This window comes from Oncorhynchus mykiss, chromosome 6 (assembly GCF_013265735.2).
Source record: "Oncorhynchus mykiss isolate Arlee chromosome 6, USDA_OmykA_1.1, whole genome shotgun sequence".
In the NCBI taxonomy this organism is placed as follows: domain Eukaryota; kingdom Metazoa; phylum Chordata; class Actinopteri; order Salmoniformes; family Salmonidae; genus Oncorhynchus; species Oncorhynchus mykiss.
In genome coordinates this window covers 91,340,021-91,358,687 of record NC_048570.1, presented here as the reverse complement: position 1 = coordinate 91,358,687, position 18,667 = coordinate 91,340,021, and the positions used below count along the sequence as shown (strand labels likewise).

Sequence of the window (18,667 nt, the reverse complement as noted above, 5' to 3'; positions counted from 1 at the left end):
AAAGGTCTTACTCACGTCAGCTACGGAGAGCGTGATCACACAGTCGTCCGGAACAGCTGACGCTCTCATGCATGCCTCAGTGTTACTTGCCTCTAAGCATAGAAGTGATTTAGCTCGTCTGGTAGGTTCGTGTCACTGGGCAGATCGAGGCTATGCTTCCCTTTGCAGTCTGTAATAGTTTGTAATCCCTGCCACACCCGACGAGCGTCAGAGCCGGTGTAGTATGATTTAATCTTAGCCCTCCAGTTAGTGTTTCTGAGCAGTCCTCGACTGGGGGCCTCATTCCTCCAGTTGGGGTTTCTGAGCAGTCCTCGACTGGAGGCCTCATTCCTCCAGTTGGGGTTTCTGAGCAGTCCTCGACTGGGGGCCTCATTCCTCCAGTTGGAGTTTCTCAGCAACAGCACAGCAACAACTGGCTGGATGATAACGGTTTGATTATTGAGTAGGGCTGCATCCCAATTGGGACCCTTTTCCCTATACACGTATAGTGCACTACATTCGATCAGAGCCCTAAGGGCCAGATAGTAAAATGTAGATCACTATACAGGAAATAAGACCCTGGTCAAAAGTATTTCACAAAACAGGAAGTAGGACCCTGGTCAAAAGTAGTTCACTATACAGGAAGTAGGACCCTGGTCAAAAGTAGTTCCCTATACAGGAAGTAGGACCCTGGTCAAAAGTAGTTCACTATACAGGAAGTAGGACCCTGGTCAAAAGTACTGTCTGCAACAGAGAGCAGATTTTACATCTATATAGACTAGGTAGAGCCTACACCTTGTCCAGGGGTCAGAGAGCAGATATTACATCTATATAGACTAGGTAGAGCCTACACCTTGACCAGGGGTCAGAGAGCAGATATTACATCTATATAGACTAGGTAGAGCCTACACCTTGACCAGGGGTCAGAGAGCAGATATTACATCTATATAGACTAGGTAGAGCCTACACCTTGTCCAGGGGTCAGAGAGCAGATATTACATCTATGTAGACTAGGTAGAGCCTACACCTTGTCCAGGAGTCAGGGCAATGATATTGGCTGTATACCACCCTCAAATTCATATCTGGGCATCGAAGACAGTTTCACTGCTTTAAAAAAAATCTATTGTTCATATCCGTGATTATTTTAGACCTGGGACCTGGTGGGTGCAATGAATGATCAGGTGGAACAGAAAACCAGTAGTCTGGCCCTGGTGCAGTTGAATACCCCTGGTAGAAGACAGGGGTCAACAATGAAACCCTTTTACACAAATAGGAAATAAAAGAATGAAAACTGATATGTTGGTTGATGTATTCATGAAGCCATGGTCTAATGTAAAACCCACAGCCATGAACACAGAGACAGTGATTGAACAAATGTTGCTGAGATTTATTACAATGTAATAAAAACGGATGTTTGAGCCTTCTGACTCTCCCAACAGGACCGGCATGTAGCCTGCCTATGCTGTTACAGCCCCACAGGCCATAACACAATACAAATGTCTACTCTCAAACAATGAGAAATTATATAGATCTATGGATAGAGGTCAGCAGGGGTAAACTGGGACCAGAAATCAGCTCCGGCATTTCCAACATAGGGCCATATTTTAAATTTTCTCCCATTATTATCCAGATCATTTCCCTTGTGACCCGAAAAATAAAGTTAGACTGGCCCAATAGGCAAAATATGCCAGATGGCCAGTCTGCCCATGGAGGTCAATGCCCTAGAGGTGTCTGTCTGTAACATGACACTGCCATGGTCATAATTAGAAGAATAGAATATCCTACTACTTCCTTACTTTATAGTCTTCGCAACGTCATTGGCTGTTGGGGATTTCACGCCTACATGCGTCCAAAGGTCGTGGAGAGTTGTGGATTGGAGGTGTTGCAATAACCTGTTACTTTCTTAAACAGCACGGCCAAGAAGACAATACCTTTTATTGACAATCACAAAGAAGTAGACCTTAACTTTCAATATGTACGTGTTATTATATACCATTTTGGCAGGATTGGCTATACTGCCACTCTTCCTTTATCTCAGAAATCCTTATTTTACGCAGGACCTGCGCTATACAGTAACTTGCATCTTACTCGGGTTACGAATTAACAGAATCAAGAGGAGCAAACCGTTCTACAGCATGCTGGACTGTTTTCTCGATAAGGTCAAAAAACACCCCAACAAACAGTTTATTGTATTCGAGAAGAGTTCGTATACATACCGGGATGTTGACAAGCAGAGCAACAAGTTGGCCCGGGCGCTCTCACAGCACGCCAGCGTGAAGGAAGGGGACACTGTCGCCCTCTTCATGGGTAACGAGCCCATGTATGTGTTTATCTGGCTGGCCCTGGCTAAACTTGGATGTAGAGCCGCTCTGCTCAACTACAACATCAGGTCCAAGTCCTTATTGCACTGTTTCACCTGCTGTGGAACCAACGTGCTCCTGGCTGCTTCAGGTAAGTCCAGCCCACTTACCTTGGTGTTGCCGTTTACAATATCATTGTTAATACAGCTATTTTGAATAATAATTAATATATCTATAATAACTAGTGTAGAGACCTATGGTGTCTAGATCGGCAGGTAGTCTAGTGGTTAGAGCGTTGGGCCATTAACCGATATGTAGCCTAGTGGTTAGAGCGTTGGGCCAGTAACCGATATGTAGGCTAGTGGTTAGAGCGTTGGACCAGTAACCGATATGTAGGCCAGTGGTTAGAGCGTTGGGCCAGTAACCGATATGTAGGTTAGCGCGTTGGGCCAGTAACCGATATGTAGGCTAGTGGTTAGAGAGTTGGGCCAGTAACCGATATGGAGCCTAGTGGTTAGAGTGTTGTGCCAGTAACCGATATGTAGGCTAGTGGTTAGAGCGTTGGGCCAGTAACCGAAAGGTAGCCTAGTGGTTAGAGCGTTGGGCCAGTAACCGATATGTAGGCTAGTGGTTAGAGAGTTGGGCCAGTAACCGATATGGAGCCTAGTGGTTAGAGCGTTGTGCCAGTAACCGATATGTAGGCTAGTGGTTAGAGCGTTGGGCCAGTAACCGAAAGGTAGCCTAGTGGTTAGAGCGTTGGGCCAGTAACCGAAAGGTTGCTAGATCGAATTCCCGAACTTACAAGGTACAAATCTGTAGTTCTGCTCCTGAGCAAGGCAGTTAACCCACTGTTCCCTGGACGCTGAAAACGTGGATGTTGATTATGTCAGCCTCTCTGATTCAGAGGGGTTGGGTTAAATGTGGAAGTTCAATGCATTCAGTTGTACAACTGACTAGGTATCCTCCTTTCCCTCTATGCAGCTAGTGGGAGGCAGTGCTAGTAGTGCACAGGCCCGAATTAATAGGATTCTGTCTCATGCTTGCTCTGTCTGTGTCCCTCACTCTCTCCTCCCCCAGAGTTGCGTGGAGCGGTAGAGGAGGTTCTCCCCACACTGAGGGAGCAGAGTGTAAGTGTGTTTGTGCTGGGTGAGGAGGAGGAGAAGTGTGTGACGGAGGGAGTGAATACTCTGAGCAGCAGCAGAATACAGCAGGCCTCAGATCAACCTCTGGACCCACAGCTCAGGTCAAAGGTCACCTTAAAGAGCCCTGCCCTCTACATCTATACGTCAGGAACTACAGGTAAGCTGGGCCAAACCAAGCTGGACTGGACTGGCCTGGTTATGCATCCAGCATAGTTGCAGGAAGTCTGCTAGAAAGAACAATGTGAAAAATAAAATGTCCAGACCAGTACAGTATGACTCTGGTCAGCCCTGTAGTGTGAATTAGACATAATACTACTGATGTCCAGATCAGTATGACTCTGGTTGGCCCTGTAGTGTGAATTAAATAGAATACTACTGATGTCCAGACCAGTATGACTCTGGTTGGCCCTGTAGTGTGAATTAAATAGAATACTACTGATGTTTATGGCAGACAGGTAAATATTTTTAGATTACACAACTCTGATTGGTCATAAATATAAGGTACCTTTTGAGATTTTCATCAGCCTTGATTCTCTGTTTCCTCCCCTTCCTGTTGTCTCGTCCTCAGGTCTGCCGAAGGCTGCGGTGATCACACATGAGAGGCTGTACATGGCCTCCTCAATGCAGGCCATCTCAGGTGTGGTCTCTGATGATGTCATCTACATCTACCTGCCTCTCTACCACACCGCCGGCTTCATAATGGGTTTAACTGGAGCCATAGAGAGAGGTACACTACTGTACTGTATGGCACAGTTGGTGAGAGTGTTGTTCTCGCAGTCGCCAGGTCGTGGGTTCAATTCCTGAATGGATAACATAGTAGTGCAGTATATGGGAGAAAGATATGAAGAGGTGTGAAGAACTAAACTAGTTCAGAACTTCTTAAGAACTGGTTCAGAACGTCTTTAGATCTGGTTCAGAACTGGTTCAGAACTTCTCTAGATCTGGTTCAGAACTTCTTTAGATCTGGTTCAGAACTTCTCTATATCTGGTTCAGATCTGGTTCAGAACTTCTTTAGATCTGGTTCAGAACTGGTTCAGAACTAGTTCAGAACTTCTTAAAAACTGGTTCAGAATTTCTTTAGATCTGGTTCAGAACTGGTTCAGAACAGGTTCAGAACTTCTTTAGATCTGGTTCAGAACTGGTTCAGAACTAGTTCAGAACTTCTTAAAAACTGGTTCAGAATTTCTTTAGATCTGGTTCAGAACTGGTTCAGAACAGGTTCAGAACTTCTTTAGATCTGGTTCAGAACTGGTTCAGAACTAGTTCAGAACTTCTTAAAAACTGGTTCAGAACTTCTTTAGATCTGGTTCAGAACTGGTTCAGAACAGGTTCAGAACTTCTTTAGATCTGGTTCAGAACTGGTTCAGAACTAGTTCAGAACTTCTTAAAAACTGGTTCAGAACTTCTTTAGATCTGGTTCAGAACTGGTTCAGAACTTCTCTAGATCTGGTTCAGAACTGGTTCAGAACTTGTTCAGATCTTCTTTAGATCTGGTTCAGAACTGGTTCAGAACTTCTCTAGATCTGGTTCAGAACTGCTTCAGAACTGGTTCCATGCCATCTCTAGCAATTACAATGACTACATTCAAATGGAATGCAAATGGAGAGAGAAAAACATAATAATTGAAATTCTCTGTAAAAATCACTCCTGACTTGGCACTGATGATGAAGATATAAAATGCAAATGTCTCTGACTACACGTTCCATGTTATTTGAGGGCCGTCATGTGTAATAACGTTGTTATGATGTTGACCAGGGTTTACTAAGGGTTGTTTAATGGAGTGTCTCTTTACTCTGGGCATTGGAGTAGAGGTGACTTGGCTCTGAGGTGACTTCTAGTACTTCCAGTTCCAAAGTTCCTGAGTGCATTCAAAATGGCATCCTATTCCCTTTATAGTGCACTACTTTTGTTTTTTGACCAGGGTCTATATGGCTCTGGTCAAAAGTAGTGCACTATATAGGGAATAGGGTTACATTTGAGACACAGAGTTCCAAGCTGTTTATGTCAATAATGACCTTAGACTCTCAAATCAACCAGGAAAAACTCCTAGGCCATAGTGGTGCTGTAGCCTTTAACTAGGGCCCAGAGTTATTCCTTCCTGGTCCAGTCACATGGTCAGGAACAACTCCTGGCCCTAACCAGAACCATTCAGAGGCGACTGCTTTAGTCAGTTAGTTCGTTAGTTAGTTAGTAAGGTAATAATTTAGTCAGTTAGTGAGTTAGATAGTAAGGTAATAATTTAGTCAGTCAGTGAGTTAGTTTGTTAGGTAATAATTTAGTCAGTCAGTGAGTTAGTTTGTTAGGTAATAATTTAGTCAGTCAGTGACTTAGTTAGTTAGTTAGTTAGGTTATCATCTAGTCAGTCAGTTAATTAGTTAGGTAATCATTTAGTCAGTCAGTAAGTTAGTTTGTTAGGTAATCATTTAGTTAGTCAGTTAGTTTGTTAGTTAGTTAGGTAATCATCTAGTCAGTCAGTTAATTAGTTAGGTAATCATTTAGTCAGTCAGTGAGTTAGTTGTGTAATCATTTAGTCTGTCAGTGAGTTAGCTAGTGAGTTAGTTAATCATTTAGCCAGGCAGTGAGTTAGCTAGTTAGTTAGGTGATTATTTTGTCAGTCAGTTCGTTAGTTTGTTAGGTAATCATTTAGTCACTTAGTGATTTAGTTTGTTAGGTAATCATTTAGTCAGTCAGTGAGTTAGTTTGTTAGGTAATCATTTAGCCAGTCAGTGAGTTAGTTAGTTAGGTAATCATTTAGCCAGTCAGTGAGTTAGTTAGTTAGTTAGGTAATCATTTAGTCAGTAAGTTATTTAGGTAATCATTTTGTCAGCAAGTTTGTTAGTTTGTTAGGAAATAATTTAGTCAGTTAGTGAGTTAGTTTGTTAGGTAATCATTTAGCCAGTCAGTGAGTTAGTTAGTTAGGTAATCATTTAGCCAGTCAGTGAGTTAGTTAGTTAGTTAGGTAATCATTTAGTCAGTAAGTTATTTAGGTAATCATTTTGTCAGCAAGTTTGTTAGTTTGTTAGGAAATAATTTAGTCAGTTAGTGAGTTAGTTTGTTAGGCAATCATTTAGTCAGTTAGTGAGTTAGTTAGTTAGGTAATCATTTTGTGAGTTAGTTTGTTTGTCCATGAGGTTGTGAGCTCTGTTGAATGTTGGTGCTTTATCTTCTCCTCTCAGGCAGCACCGTTGTCCTGAGGCGTAAATTCTCTGCCTCTAACTTCTGGGATGACTGCAGGAAACACAAGGTGACAGTGATCCAGTACATAGGAGAGATCATGAGGTACCTCTGTAACTCACCCAAGGTACTGAAACACTCCTGTTACTTTCATCATTCAGACCATTAAAGATCCTAAATAAATGGGCTGATAGTATTAAATCATTAATCAATGTAAACCAAATGCCTGTACATCCTATCCCCTCTCCTCTCCACTCCTCCTCTCTCCTCACCTCTTTTCTCCTCTTCTCTCACCTCTCCTCACCTCTCACCTCTCTCCTGTCCTCTTCTCTCCTCTGCTGTCCTCTTCTCTCCTCAGAAAGATAATGACAGGCATCACAAGGTACGTCTGGCCCTGGGTAACGGGCTTAGAGCAGACACCTGGTCAGAGTTCCTGCAGCGTTTTGGTGACATCCGTGTCTGTGAATGTTACGGAGCCACAGAGGGAAACGTCGGCTTCATCAACTACGTCGGGAAAGTCGGAGCGATTGGCAAAGAGCACTTCCTTCATAAAGTGAGACTACTGTCTGGGACAATAATGGCTGTTGTGTTCCAAATACCAGCCTATTCACTTTCTAGTGCACTACTTTAAACCAGGGTCCTTAGGGCTCTGGTCAAATGTAGTGCACTATATAGGGAATAGGGTGCCGTTGGGATGCAGACACTGAGCTTCTGAGAAAGACTACCTTGTTTCTATTCCTAAACAGTCTATGTGAGATGTATTACATCAGTGTGATGAAGTGTGTCAGGACACTGTTTTGTATGGAAACTCAAATAGAAGTAGAACATCTTTGTTTTCTGGTGGCACTATACCATCTTCATTGTTATTAGATACTCGTATTATATAGCTATTGTAATGCAACAAAATAGGAAAAACGCCAAGATGGAATACTTTTGAAAGATTCCTTTTTGTTACATAGATATATTACACTGTTTATGTACATACATTATTGTTATTTGACCATGCTGGTCATCTATGAACATTTGAACGTCTTGGCCATGTTCTGTTATAATCTCCACCCGGCACAGCCAGAAGAGGACTGGCCACCCATTATAGCCTGGTTCCTCGAGGTTTCTTCCGAGGTTCTGGCCTTTCTTGGGAGTTTTTCCTAGCCACTGTGCTTCTACACTTGCATTGCTTGCTGTTTGGGGTTTTAGGCTGTGTTTCTGTACAGCACTTTGAGACTTCAGCTGATGTTAGAAGGGCTTAATGAATACATTTGATTGATTGTTTTCTCTTGTTACCTGTCTGTCTGTCTGTCTGTCTGTCTGTCTGTCTGTCTGTCTGTCTGTCTGTCTGTCTGTCTGTCTGTCTGTCTGTCTGTCTGTCTGTTCTATGTGTGTTCGCAGGCAAACTTCTCCTACGTTCTGATTCAGTATGACACAGAGAGAGAGGAACCTGTCAAAGACTCTAGAGGTTTCTGTATCAAAGTCCCTAAAGGTGAGAACACGCATACATACACCCACAAACACACACATAAACACACACATAAACACACACAAACACACACCTCATTACTTGTTGTTTTGGTCCTCAGGAGAAACTGGATTGCTGGTTGCCAAGATTACAGCGCAGGCTCCGTTTAGTGGCTATGCTAATAACCAGCAGCAGACAGACAGGAAGAAGCTGAGAGATGTGTTTGTTAAGGGAGATCTGTACTTCAACAGTGGAGACCTGCTGAGGATCGACCACGAGGGCTTTGTTTACTTCATGGACCGCATCGGAGACACCTTCAGGTCAGAAACGCTTTAGCTGTTTTTACTTTAGTAGTTATCAACTAAAGGTTTAATAATGAGCTGGGTTAAAGTTATTTATGGGGTGGCAGGGAACCTAGTGGGTAGAGCGTTGGACACTTAACCGAAAGGTTGCAAGATCGAATCCCTGAGCTGACAAGGTATAAAATCTGTCGTTCTGCCCCTGAACAAGGCAGTTAACCCACTGGCTGTCATTGAAAATAAGAATTAGTTCTTAACTGACTTGACTAGTTAAATAAATACAATGTCCTGTTCTGTGAATCACCTGCAGGTTGAGTTATGAGCTGGGTTTAATACTATAGATGTAATGTTATTGTCCTGTGAATCACCTGCAGGTTGAGATATGAGCTGGGTTTAATACTATAGATGTAATGTTTTGTCCTGTGAATCACCTGCAGGTTGAGATATGAGCTGGGTTTAATACTATAGATGTAATGTTATTGTCCTGTGAATCACCTGCAGGTTGAGTTATGAGCTGGGTTTAATACTATAGATGTAATGTTACTGTCCTGTCCTGTGAATCACCTGCAGGTTGAGATATGAGCCGGGTTTAATACTATAGATGTAATGTTATTGTCCTGTGAATCACCTGCAGGTTGAGATATGAGCTGGGTTTAATACTATAGATGTAATGTTATTGTCCTGTGAATCACCTGCAGGTTGAGATATGAGCTGGGTTTAATACTATAGATGTAATGTTTTGTCCTGTGAATCACCTGCAGGTTGAGATATGAGCTGGGTTTAATACTATAGATGTAATGTTATTGTCCTGTGAATCACCTGCAGGTTGAGTTATGAGCTGGGTTTAATACTATAGATGTAATGTTATTGTCCTGTGAATCACCTGCAGGTTGAGTTATGAGCTGGGTTTAATACTATAGATGTAATGTTATTGTCCTGTGAATCACCTGCAGGTTGAGATATGAGCTGGGTTTAATACTATAGATGTAATGTTATTGTCCTGTGAATCACCTGCAGGTTGAGTTATGAGCTGGGTTTAATACTATAGATGTAATGTTATTGTCCTGTGAATCACCTGCAGGTTGAGTTATGAGCTGGGTTTAATACTATAGATGTAATGTTATTGTCCTGTGAATCACCTGCAGGTTGAGATATGAGCTGGGTTTAATACTATAGATGTAATGTTATTGTCCTGTCCTGTCCTGTGAATCACCTGCAGGTTGAGTTATGAGCTGGGTTTAATACTATAGATGTAATGTTATTGTTCTGTAAATCACCTGCAGGTTGAGTTATGAGCTGGGTTTAATACTATAGATGTAATGTTATTGTCCTGTTCTGTAAATCACCTGCAGGTTGAGTTATGAGCTGGGTTTAATACTATAGATGTAATGTTATTGTCCTGTAAATCACCTGCAGGTTGAGTTATGAGCTGGGTTTAATACTATAGATGTAATGTTATTGTCCTGTCCTGTGAATCACCTGCAGGTTGAGTTTTGAGCTGGGTTTAATACTATAGATGTAATGTTATTGTCCTGTCCTGTGAATCACCTGCAGGTTGAGATATGAGCTGGGTTTAATACTATAGATGTAATGTTTTGTCCTGTGAATCACCTGCAGGTTGAGATATGAGCTGGGTTTAATACTATAGATGTAATGTTATTGTCCTGCGAATCACCTGCAGGTTGAGTTATGAGCTGGGTTTAATACTATAGATGTAATGTTATTGTCCTGTCCTGTGAATCACCTGCAGGTTGAGATATGAGCTGGGTTTAATACTATAGATGTAATGTTATTGTCCTGTGAATCACCTGCAGGTTGAGATATGAGCCGGGTTTAATACTATAGATGTAATGTTATTGTCCTGTGAATCACCTGCAGGTTGAGATATGAGCTGGGTTTAATACTATAGATGTAATGTTATTGTCCTGTGAATCACCTGCAGGTTGAGATATGAGCTGGGTTTCTCTAGGTTTCTTCCTTCTTGGAAGGGTTTGCAGTCTGCTTCTGCTTGCTCTTTGGGTTCTATGCCAGGCTACTGTCTGAATTAATTTGATATGAGTCAACATCCAGGTGGAAAGGAGAGAACGTGGCCACCACGGAGGTGACTGAGCACCTGATCATGGTGGAATGTATCGAAGAAGCCAACGTCTACGGAGTCAAGGTTCCAGGTGATTTGACTTTTGATTTTAGTCATTTAACAGACGCTCTTATCCAGAGGTAGCTTGGTTCATTTAACAGACTCTCTTATCCAGAGGTAGCTAGGTTCATTTAACAGACTCTCTTATCCATAGGTAGCTAGGTTCATTTAACAGACTCTCTTATCCAGAGGTAGCTAGGTTCATTTAACAGACTCTCTTAGCCAGAGGTAGCTAGGTTCATTTACCAGACTCTCTTATCCAGAGGTAGCTAGGTTCATTTAACAGACTCTCTTATCCAGAGGTAGCTAGGTTCATTTAACAGACTCTCTTATCCAGAGGTAGCTAGGTTCATTTAACAGACGCTCTTATCCAGAGGTAGCTAGGTTAATTTAACAGACTCTCTTATCCAGAGGTAGCTAGGTTCATTTAACAGACGCTCTTAGCAAGAGGTAGCTAGGTTCATTTTACAGTCTCTCTTATCCAGAGGTAGCTAGGTTAATTTAACAGACTCTCTTATCCAGAGGTAGCTAGGTTAATTTACCAGACTCTCTTATCCAGAGGTAGCTAGGTTCATTTTACAGTCTCTCTTATCCAGAAGTAGCTAGGTTCATTTAAGACTCTCTTATCCAGAGGTAGCTAGGTTCATTTTACAGTCTCTCTTATCCAGAGGTAGCTAGGTTCATTTAACAGACTCTCTTAGCCAGAAGTAGCTAGGTTCATTTAAGACTCTCTTATCCAGAGGTAGCTAGGTTCATTTAACAGACTCTCTTATCCAGAGGTAGCTAGGTTCATTTACCAGACTCTCTTATCCAGAGGTAGCTAGGTTCATTTAACAGACTCTCTTATCCAGAGGTAGCTTGGTTCATTTACCAGACTCTCTTATCCAGAGGTAGCTAGGTTCATTTAACAGACTCTCTTAGCCAGAGGTAGCTAGGTTCATTTAGCAGACTCTCTTATCCAGAGGTAGCTAGGTTCATTTAATAGACTCTCTTATCCACTTATCCAGAGGTAGCTTGGTTCATTTAACAGACTCTCTTATCCAGAGGTAGCTAGGTTCATTTAACAGACTCTCTTAGCCAGAGGTAGCTAGGTTCATTTACCAGACTCTCTTATCCAGAGGTAGCTAGGTTCATTTAATAGACTCTCTTATCCACTTATCCAGAGGTAGCTTGGTTCATTTAACAGACTCTCTTATCCAGAGGTAGCTAGGTTCATTTAACAGACTCTCTTAGCCAGAGGTAGCTAGGTTCATTTACCAGACTCTCTTATCCAGAGGTAGCTAGGTTCATTTACCAGACTCTCTTATCCAGAGGTAGCTAGGTTCATTTAACAGACTCTCTTAGCCAGAGGTAGCTAGGTTCATTTAACAGACTCTCTTATCCAGAGGTAGCTAGGTTCATTTAAGACTCTCTTATCCAGAGGTAGCTAGGTTCATTTTACAGTCTCTCTTATCCAGAGGTAGCTAGGTTCATTTAACAGACTCTCTTAGCCAGAAGTAGCTAGGTTCATTTAAGACTCTCTTATCCAGAGGTAGCTAGGTTCATTTAACAGACTCTCTTAGCCAGAAGTAGCTAGGTTCATTTAAGACTCTCTTATCCAGAGGTAGCTAGGTTCATTTAACAGACTCTCTTATCCAGAGGTAGCTAGGTTCATTTACCAGACTCTCTTATCCAGAGGTAGCTAGGTTCATTTAACAGACTCTCTTATCCAGAGGTAGCTAGGTTCATTTAACAGACGCTCTTAGCAAGAGGTAGCTAGGTTCATTTTACAGTCTCTCTTATCCAGAAGTAGCTAGGTTCATTTAAGACTCTCTTATCCAGAGGTAGCTAGGTTCATTTTACAGTCTCTCTTATCCAGAGGTAGCTAGGTTCATTTAACAGACTCTCTTAGCCAGAAGTAGCTAGGTTCATTTAAGACTCTCTTATCCAGAGGTAGCTAGGTTCATTTAACAGACTCTCTTATCCAGAGGTAGCTAGGTTCATTTACCAGACTCTCTTATCCAGAGGTAGCTAGGTTCATTTAACAGACTCTCTTATCCAGAGGTAGCTTGGTTCATTTACCAGACTCTCTTATCCAGAGGTAGCTAGGTTCATTTAACAGACTCTCTTAGCCAGAGGTAGCTAGGTTCATTTAGCAGACTCTCTTATCCAGAGGTAGCTAGGTTCATTTAATAGACTCTCTTATCCACTTATCCAGAGGTAGCTTGGTTCATTTAACAGACTCTCTTATCCAGAGGTAGCTAGGTTCATTTAACAGACTCTCTTAGCCAGAGGTAGCTAGGTTCATTTACCAGACTCTCTTATCCAGAGGTAGCTAGGTTCATTTAATAGACTCTCTTATCCACTTATCCAGAGGTAGCTTGGTTCATTTAACAGACTCTCTTATCCAGAGGTAGCTAGGTTCATTTAACAGACTCTCTTAGCCAGAGGTAGCTAGGTTCATTTACCAGACTCTCTTATCCAGAGGTAGCTAGGTTCATTTACCAGACTCTCTTATCCAGAGGTAGCTAGGTTCATTTAACAGACTCTCTTAGCCAGAGGTAGCTAGGTTCATTTAACAGACTCTCTTATCCAGAGGTAGCTAGGTTCATTTAAGACTCTCTTATCCAGAGGTAGCTAGGTTCATTTTACAGTCTCTCTTATCCAGAGGTAGCTAGGTTCATTTAACAGACTCTCTTAGCCAGAAGTAGCTAGGTTCATTTAAGACTCTCTTATCCAGAGGTAGCTAGGTTCATTTAACAGACTCTCTTATCCAGAGGTAGCTAGGTTCATTTACCAGACTCTCTTATCCAGAGGTAGCTAGGTTCATTTAACAGACTCTCTTATCCAGAGGTAGCTTGGTTCATTTACCAGACTCTCTTATCCAGAGGTAGCTAGGTTCATTTAACAGACTCTCTTAGCCAGAGGTAGCTAGGTTCATTTACCAGACTCTCTTATCCAGAGGTAGCTAGGTTCATTTAATAGACTCTCTTATCCACTTATCCAGAGGTAGCTTGGTTCATTTAACAGACTCTCTTATCCAGAGGTAGCTAGGTTCATTTAACAGACTCTCTTAGCCAGAGGTAGCTAGGTTCATTTACCAGACTCTCTTATCCAGAGGTAGCTAGGTTCATTTAATAGACTCTCTTATCCACTTATCCAGAGGTAGCTTGGTTCATTTAACAGACTCTCTTATCCAGAGGTAGCTAGGTTCATTTAACAGACTCTCTTAGCCAGAGGTAGCTAGGTTCATTTACCAGACTCTCTTATCCAGAGGTAGCTAGGTTCATTTACCAGACTCTCTTATCCAGAGGTAGCTAGGTTCATTTAACAGACTCTCTTAGCCAGAGGTAGCTAGGTTCATTTAACAGACTCTCTTATCCAGAGGTAGCTAGGTTAATTTAAGACTCTCTTATCCAGAGGTAGCTAGGTTAATTTAAGACTCTCTTATCCAGAGGTAGCTAGGTTCATTTAACAGACTCTCTTATCCAGAGGTAGCTAGGTTCATTTAACAGACTCTCTTAGCCAGAGGTAGCTAGGTTCATTTACCAGACTCTCTTATCCAGAGGTAGCTAGGTTCATTTAATAGACTCTCTTATCCACTTATCCAGAGGTAGCTTGGTTCATTTAACAGACTCTCTTATCCAGAGGTAGCTAGGTTCATTTAACAGACTCTCTTAGCCAGAGGTAGCTAGGTTCATTTACCAGACTCTCTTATCCAGAGGTAGCTAGGTTCATTTAACAGACTCTCTTAGCCAGAGGTAGCTAGGTTCATTTAACAGACTCTCTTATCCAGAGGTAGCTAGGTTAATTTAAGACTCTCTTATCCAGAGGTAGCTAGGTTAATTTAAGACTCTCTTATCCAGAGGTAGCTAGGTTCATTTAACAGACTCTCTTATACAGAGGTAGCTAGGTTCATTTAACAGACTCTCTTATCCAGAGGTAGCTAGGTTCATTTACCAGATACTCTTACCTCATGAAACATTTAATTTTTTTATTTTTTATAGAATAGGTTTATTCATAGAATGTTTTATATACACTACGCACAGTTGACATAGTGTATATATAGCTACATATAACAATACACAACTACACACCTACAACACTCACAGTCACATCATTGTGTAGTTGTTATCCCAGTGTGTTCTTCTTCATGTTGGCTGTGAATGACCAGGACATTAAAGGGGGAGAATTCAAAATCAATAGTCATTTCTGAAAATGTATCAAAGTCAGCTGTCTCTCTTGGTGAATCCTGCTTTGTGACGTCCCCCACAGGACACGAGGGGAGGGTTGGAATGGCAGCGATCAAACTGAAAGATGACATGGAGTTTGACAGTAAAACCACGCTGGAGCACGTCAAGACCTCCCTGCCCAGCTACGCTCGACCACGCTTCATACGCATACAGGTGATCCCGTGGAAATAATGTCCTAATTACAATCATCGTCATGACACCTTTTATTTGCACTCAAAGCCACCGCCTGGGACATGTTGAAGAGATTCCCTGATCCCAGGTTGTACCTTTTAAAGATTTTCTCAAAACACTTAGGATTCATTAAACATATATTTTAATGTAATTTATTTTATTTTAAATATCCCAGAATTCCCTGGCTGTGACTGGAACGTTCAAGCAGATTAAGGTGAAGCTAGTCGAAGAGGGATTCAACCCATCCATGATGCAGGATCGATTATACTACCTGGAGGACAGTAAGGGATACATCCCCATGACACAGGAGATGTACCACTCTATTTCTGATGGAAAGATACACTTGTGATTGATTTTATTTTTTTAACAGATTTTGTAACTGTTAATCTCTTATTTTAAAATTAACTGTCAAATTGTTCATCTGATGTACATTTTATGACTATTGAGAAAAAATGTGAAAATTGAAACCTGTATGGGTCATTTGTAAATAAATAAATATAGATTGATTTTCTAATAAATACAAACAAAACATATTGTATATCTATCTGAGATGTGTGGCTGTGTCACTTTAAATAAAATGATATCTGATAAAAAAAATCTAAAATAAATGAAAGAGCTCAGCCATCTCTACACCCTGAAACCACAAAGGTGTTTGTGGGAAACATTTGGTAGGGAGACTACAGGGTCGTATGCATCAGGCACCAAATGGAAGAAAATGGATTGGACCAAGGTGGTCTTGTACAATAAGAAACATACATTTTCATTTTCCATTGCAAAACATTTTTGCTACGTTGTGCCTAATGAATACGACCCAGGAGCTAACCTTGGCTACAGTAGAGCAGGAAAGTTAGCGGTATCTACTGGAGTCACAGAGGAACAAGACCAACAGCGGAGTCTCCTACACCCAGAGGAGGACCAGGGTTTTGGGGAGATCTGAGCTTTGGGGCGATCTGAAGTCCCCTGACAGGGCAGCACACCTGGTAGCGCCCACACTGCACCCACAGGTGGCAGAAACTGGGCAAGCTGTAGAACTTGGTGAGCTTCCTCAGGACCCGTTTTCCCAGCTGGTTGGAATTGGTTGGAGAAGGCCACTCTGGGATCTGAAAGAGGCCTGAGGGGCTTGGGCTGGAAGAGAGACGTCTGAGCTGGGTGTCATTTAGGGGGTGGATGAGGTCTGGGTCTTTATGTCCAGGCTGTGAGTCCGTGACAGAGCTAGAGAGAGGCTTAGAAAGGGGGTCAGTGTTATGACCAAACGGGGGCCCAATGGGGCCAGGTAAGGGCTCACTGCTGCAGCTCAGAGAGCGTACTGTTCTCCTCGGCCTGTTCTCAGACCCAGACTTTTCTTTATCCATCCAGAATGGTGGTTGTGGTCTAAATCCAGTCTTATCACTGTCCAAGCGGAGCTGTGGTTGGACCCTCTGAACTCTGAAGGCAGCAGTACAGGGGATCTCCTCAGGGCCGTCTCTGGCTCCTGTCTCTGGGTCCTGGCTGGTCTGGGCCAGGCTGGTCCCAAGCTCTATGGGTCCCTTCTTGGGGCTGGTCTGTGTCGGGTCGGCCTCTAGCTCTTTGGATCCTGTCTTGGGACTGGTCTGTGTCGGGCCGACCTCAAGCTCTTTGGATCCTGTCTTGGGACTGGTCTGTGTCGGGCCGACCTCAAGCTCTTTGGATCCTGTCTTGGGACTGGTCTGTGTCGGGCCGACCTCTAGCTCTTTGGATCCTGTCTTGGGGCAGGTCTGTGTCTGGCCGGTCTCCAACTCTTTGGGTGTTTTCAGTGGTTCGTCCTCTGTGTCACTGATGGCCTTTTCAATCTCCTTTGGTTTCCTAGTCATGAGAGAGGCAGCCAAGCCCTCTGCTGCTGTTGTTGTGTGATTCCCCAAATCACGGTTTGTCTCTGACAGCTCCCCAACAGTTTTCCTGACTGGAGACTGCTGCTCCTCCATTTTACTGACCGCCTGTTTTTCGGCCTCCTCGGCCAGAAGGTCGGCGGCCATTTTGCGAATGATGTCCCAGTCCCTGATGATGTCATCAGAGGTGGTCAGCTGTGACGTCACGGTGAAGCGGATGATGCGTTTCCCATCGATGTCGGCGGGGACAAGGTACATGGTGCGGGACCGCGTCAGTCGCCGTAGCAACTCCTGAGTCAGAGCATTCCCTTCCTGAGAGAGAGAGAGGGAGGGTGAGACAGAGATGGAGGGGGGGGAGAGAGAGGGAGAGAGGGGTAGACAGAGAGAGGGAAGGGGAGAGAGGGGTGGGGGGAGACAGAGAGAGAGATTTGACAGTTGAGAGAAACCTGTGTTTGGCCCTTTTCTCATTCACGTAAGTTTGAGGAGAGGCAGTGCGACGAGATTTCAATTGACATTATGTAAGTAAGCTCAGTATTTATATCCTAAAATAGGCCCATTTATTTGTGATCAAATTTGAACTTTTATTCAAACTAGAGTTGGGTTCAATACTTAGGCCGGGATTCCATCCAATCAGGTTGGAGTTGGGATCAATACTTTGGCCGGGATTCCATCCAATCAGGTTGGAGTTGGGATCAATACTTAGGCCGGGATTCCATCCAATCAGGTTGGAGTTGGTATCAATACTTAGGCCGGGATTCCATCCAATCAGGTTGGAGTTGGGATCAATACTTTGGCCGGGATTCCATCCAATCAGGTTGGAGTTGGGATCAATACTTTGGCCGGGATTCCATCCAATCAGGTTGGAGTTGGGATCTATACTTAGGCCGGAATTCAATCTATTCAGGTTGGAGACAATGCTGCTTTTAACGGCAATGTTCACGTTAGCAGAGACCTCATTAAAATGCTCCGTATGTAGACTCAACCAGAAATAAGCTTTAAGTGGAGCATTGTCCAAAGACTGTGTTCAGATTGATTCCCAGCCTTAAAGGTGGGTTGGGCACACCCAGGTTATCCACGTGAAGGAATGATCTCTATCAGTGATCTGCCCTTTACGGGGTGGCAGGTAGCCTAGTGGTTAGAGCATTGGAATAGTAACCAAATCCCAGAGCTGACAAGGTAAAAAATCTGTTGTTCTGCCCCTGAACAAGGCAGTTAACCCACTGTTCCTAGGCCGTCATTGTAAATAAGAATTTGTTCTTAACTGACTTGCCTAGTTAAATAAAGGTAAAATTTAAAAAATAAACCTTGAGCATCATAATAACACACATACCTGTTACCTCATAGGCTTAAACCTGCAATGACTGACCTTTGAACTCCTCGCTGTAATAGCAGTTGCCAATTGCCATGAACAAGCCTTATCAATCATTATCCAGCTCAGAGCAACAGACTGGCTTCTGACCTATACAGTGTGTTCACAGATGACCATGACATGTAAGAACTAGCTATGTGGACATTGCAGAGACCTATCTCTATCTCTATACTGTGTTCTGTCTCTATCTCTATCCCTATCTCTATCTCTATACTGTGTTCTATCTCTATACTGTGTTCTATCTCTATCTCTATACTGTGTTCTATCTCTATCTCTATACTGTGTTCTGTCTCTATCTCTATCCCTGTCTCTATCTCTATACTGTGTTCTATCTCTATCTCTATACTGTGTTCTGTCTCTATCTCTATCCCTGTCTCTATCTCTATACTGTGTTCTATCTCTATCTCTATACTGTGTTCTATCTCTCTCTCTACTGTGTTCTGTCTCTATCTCTATCCCTGTCTCTATCTCTATACTGTGTTCTATCTCTATCTCTATACTGTGTTCTGTCTCTATCTCTATCCCTGTCTCTATCACTCTACTGTGTTCTATCTCTATCCCTG

The 18,667-nt window shown here is 42.7% G+C and overlaps 2 protein-coding genes across 2 annotated transcripts in view; one reads left to right on the top strand and one right to left on the bottom strand.

The window, feature by feature from the left end:
- The first annotated feature begins 1,807 nt into the window (after nt 1-1,807).
- Nucleotides 1,808-15,490, top strand: LOC118964970 (very long-chain acyl-CoA synthetase-like). The gene is made up of 10 exons (XM_036981516.1): nt 1,808-2,430; nt 3,357-3,578; nt 3,990-4,148; nt 6,599-6,723; nt 6,955-7,149; nt 7,986-8,076; nt 8,174-8,372; nt 10,422-10,519; nt 14,743-14,873; nt 15,067-15,490. The coding sequence occupies exons 1-10, from the start codon at nt 1,953-1,955 to the stop codon at nt 15,238-15,240; spliced, it is 1,872 nt and encodes a 623-aa protein (XP_036837411.1). The 5' UTR covers nt 1,808-1,952; the 3' UTR covers nt 15,241-15,490.
- Nucleotides 15,466-18,667, bottom strand: part of LOC110514654 — a 49,564-nt gene continuing 46,362 nt past the window's right edge. The window contains exon 13 of the mRNA XM_036981802.1: nt 15,466-17,047. Coding sequence (XP_036837697.1) covers nt 15,758-17,047 — 1,290 coding nt within the window. The 3' untranslated portion in view covers nt 15,466-15,757. The remainder of the gene's footprint in view (nt 17,048-18,667) is intronic.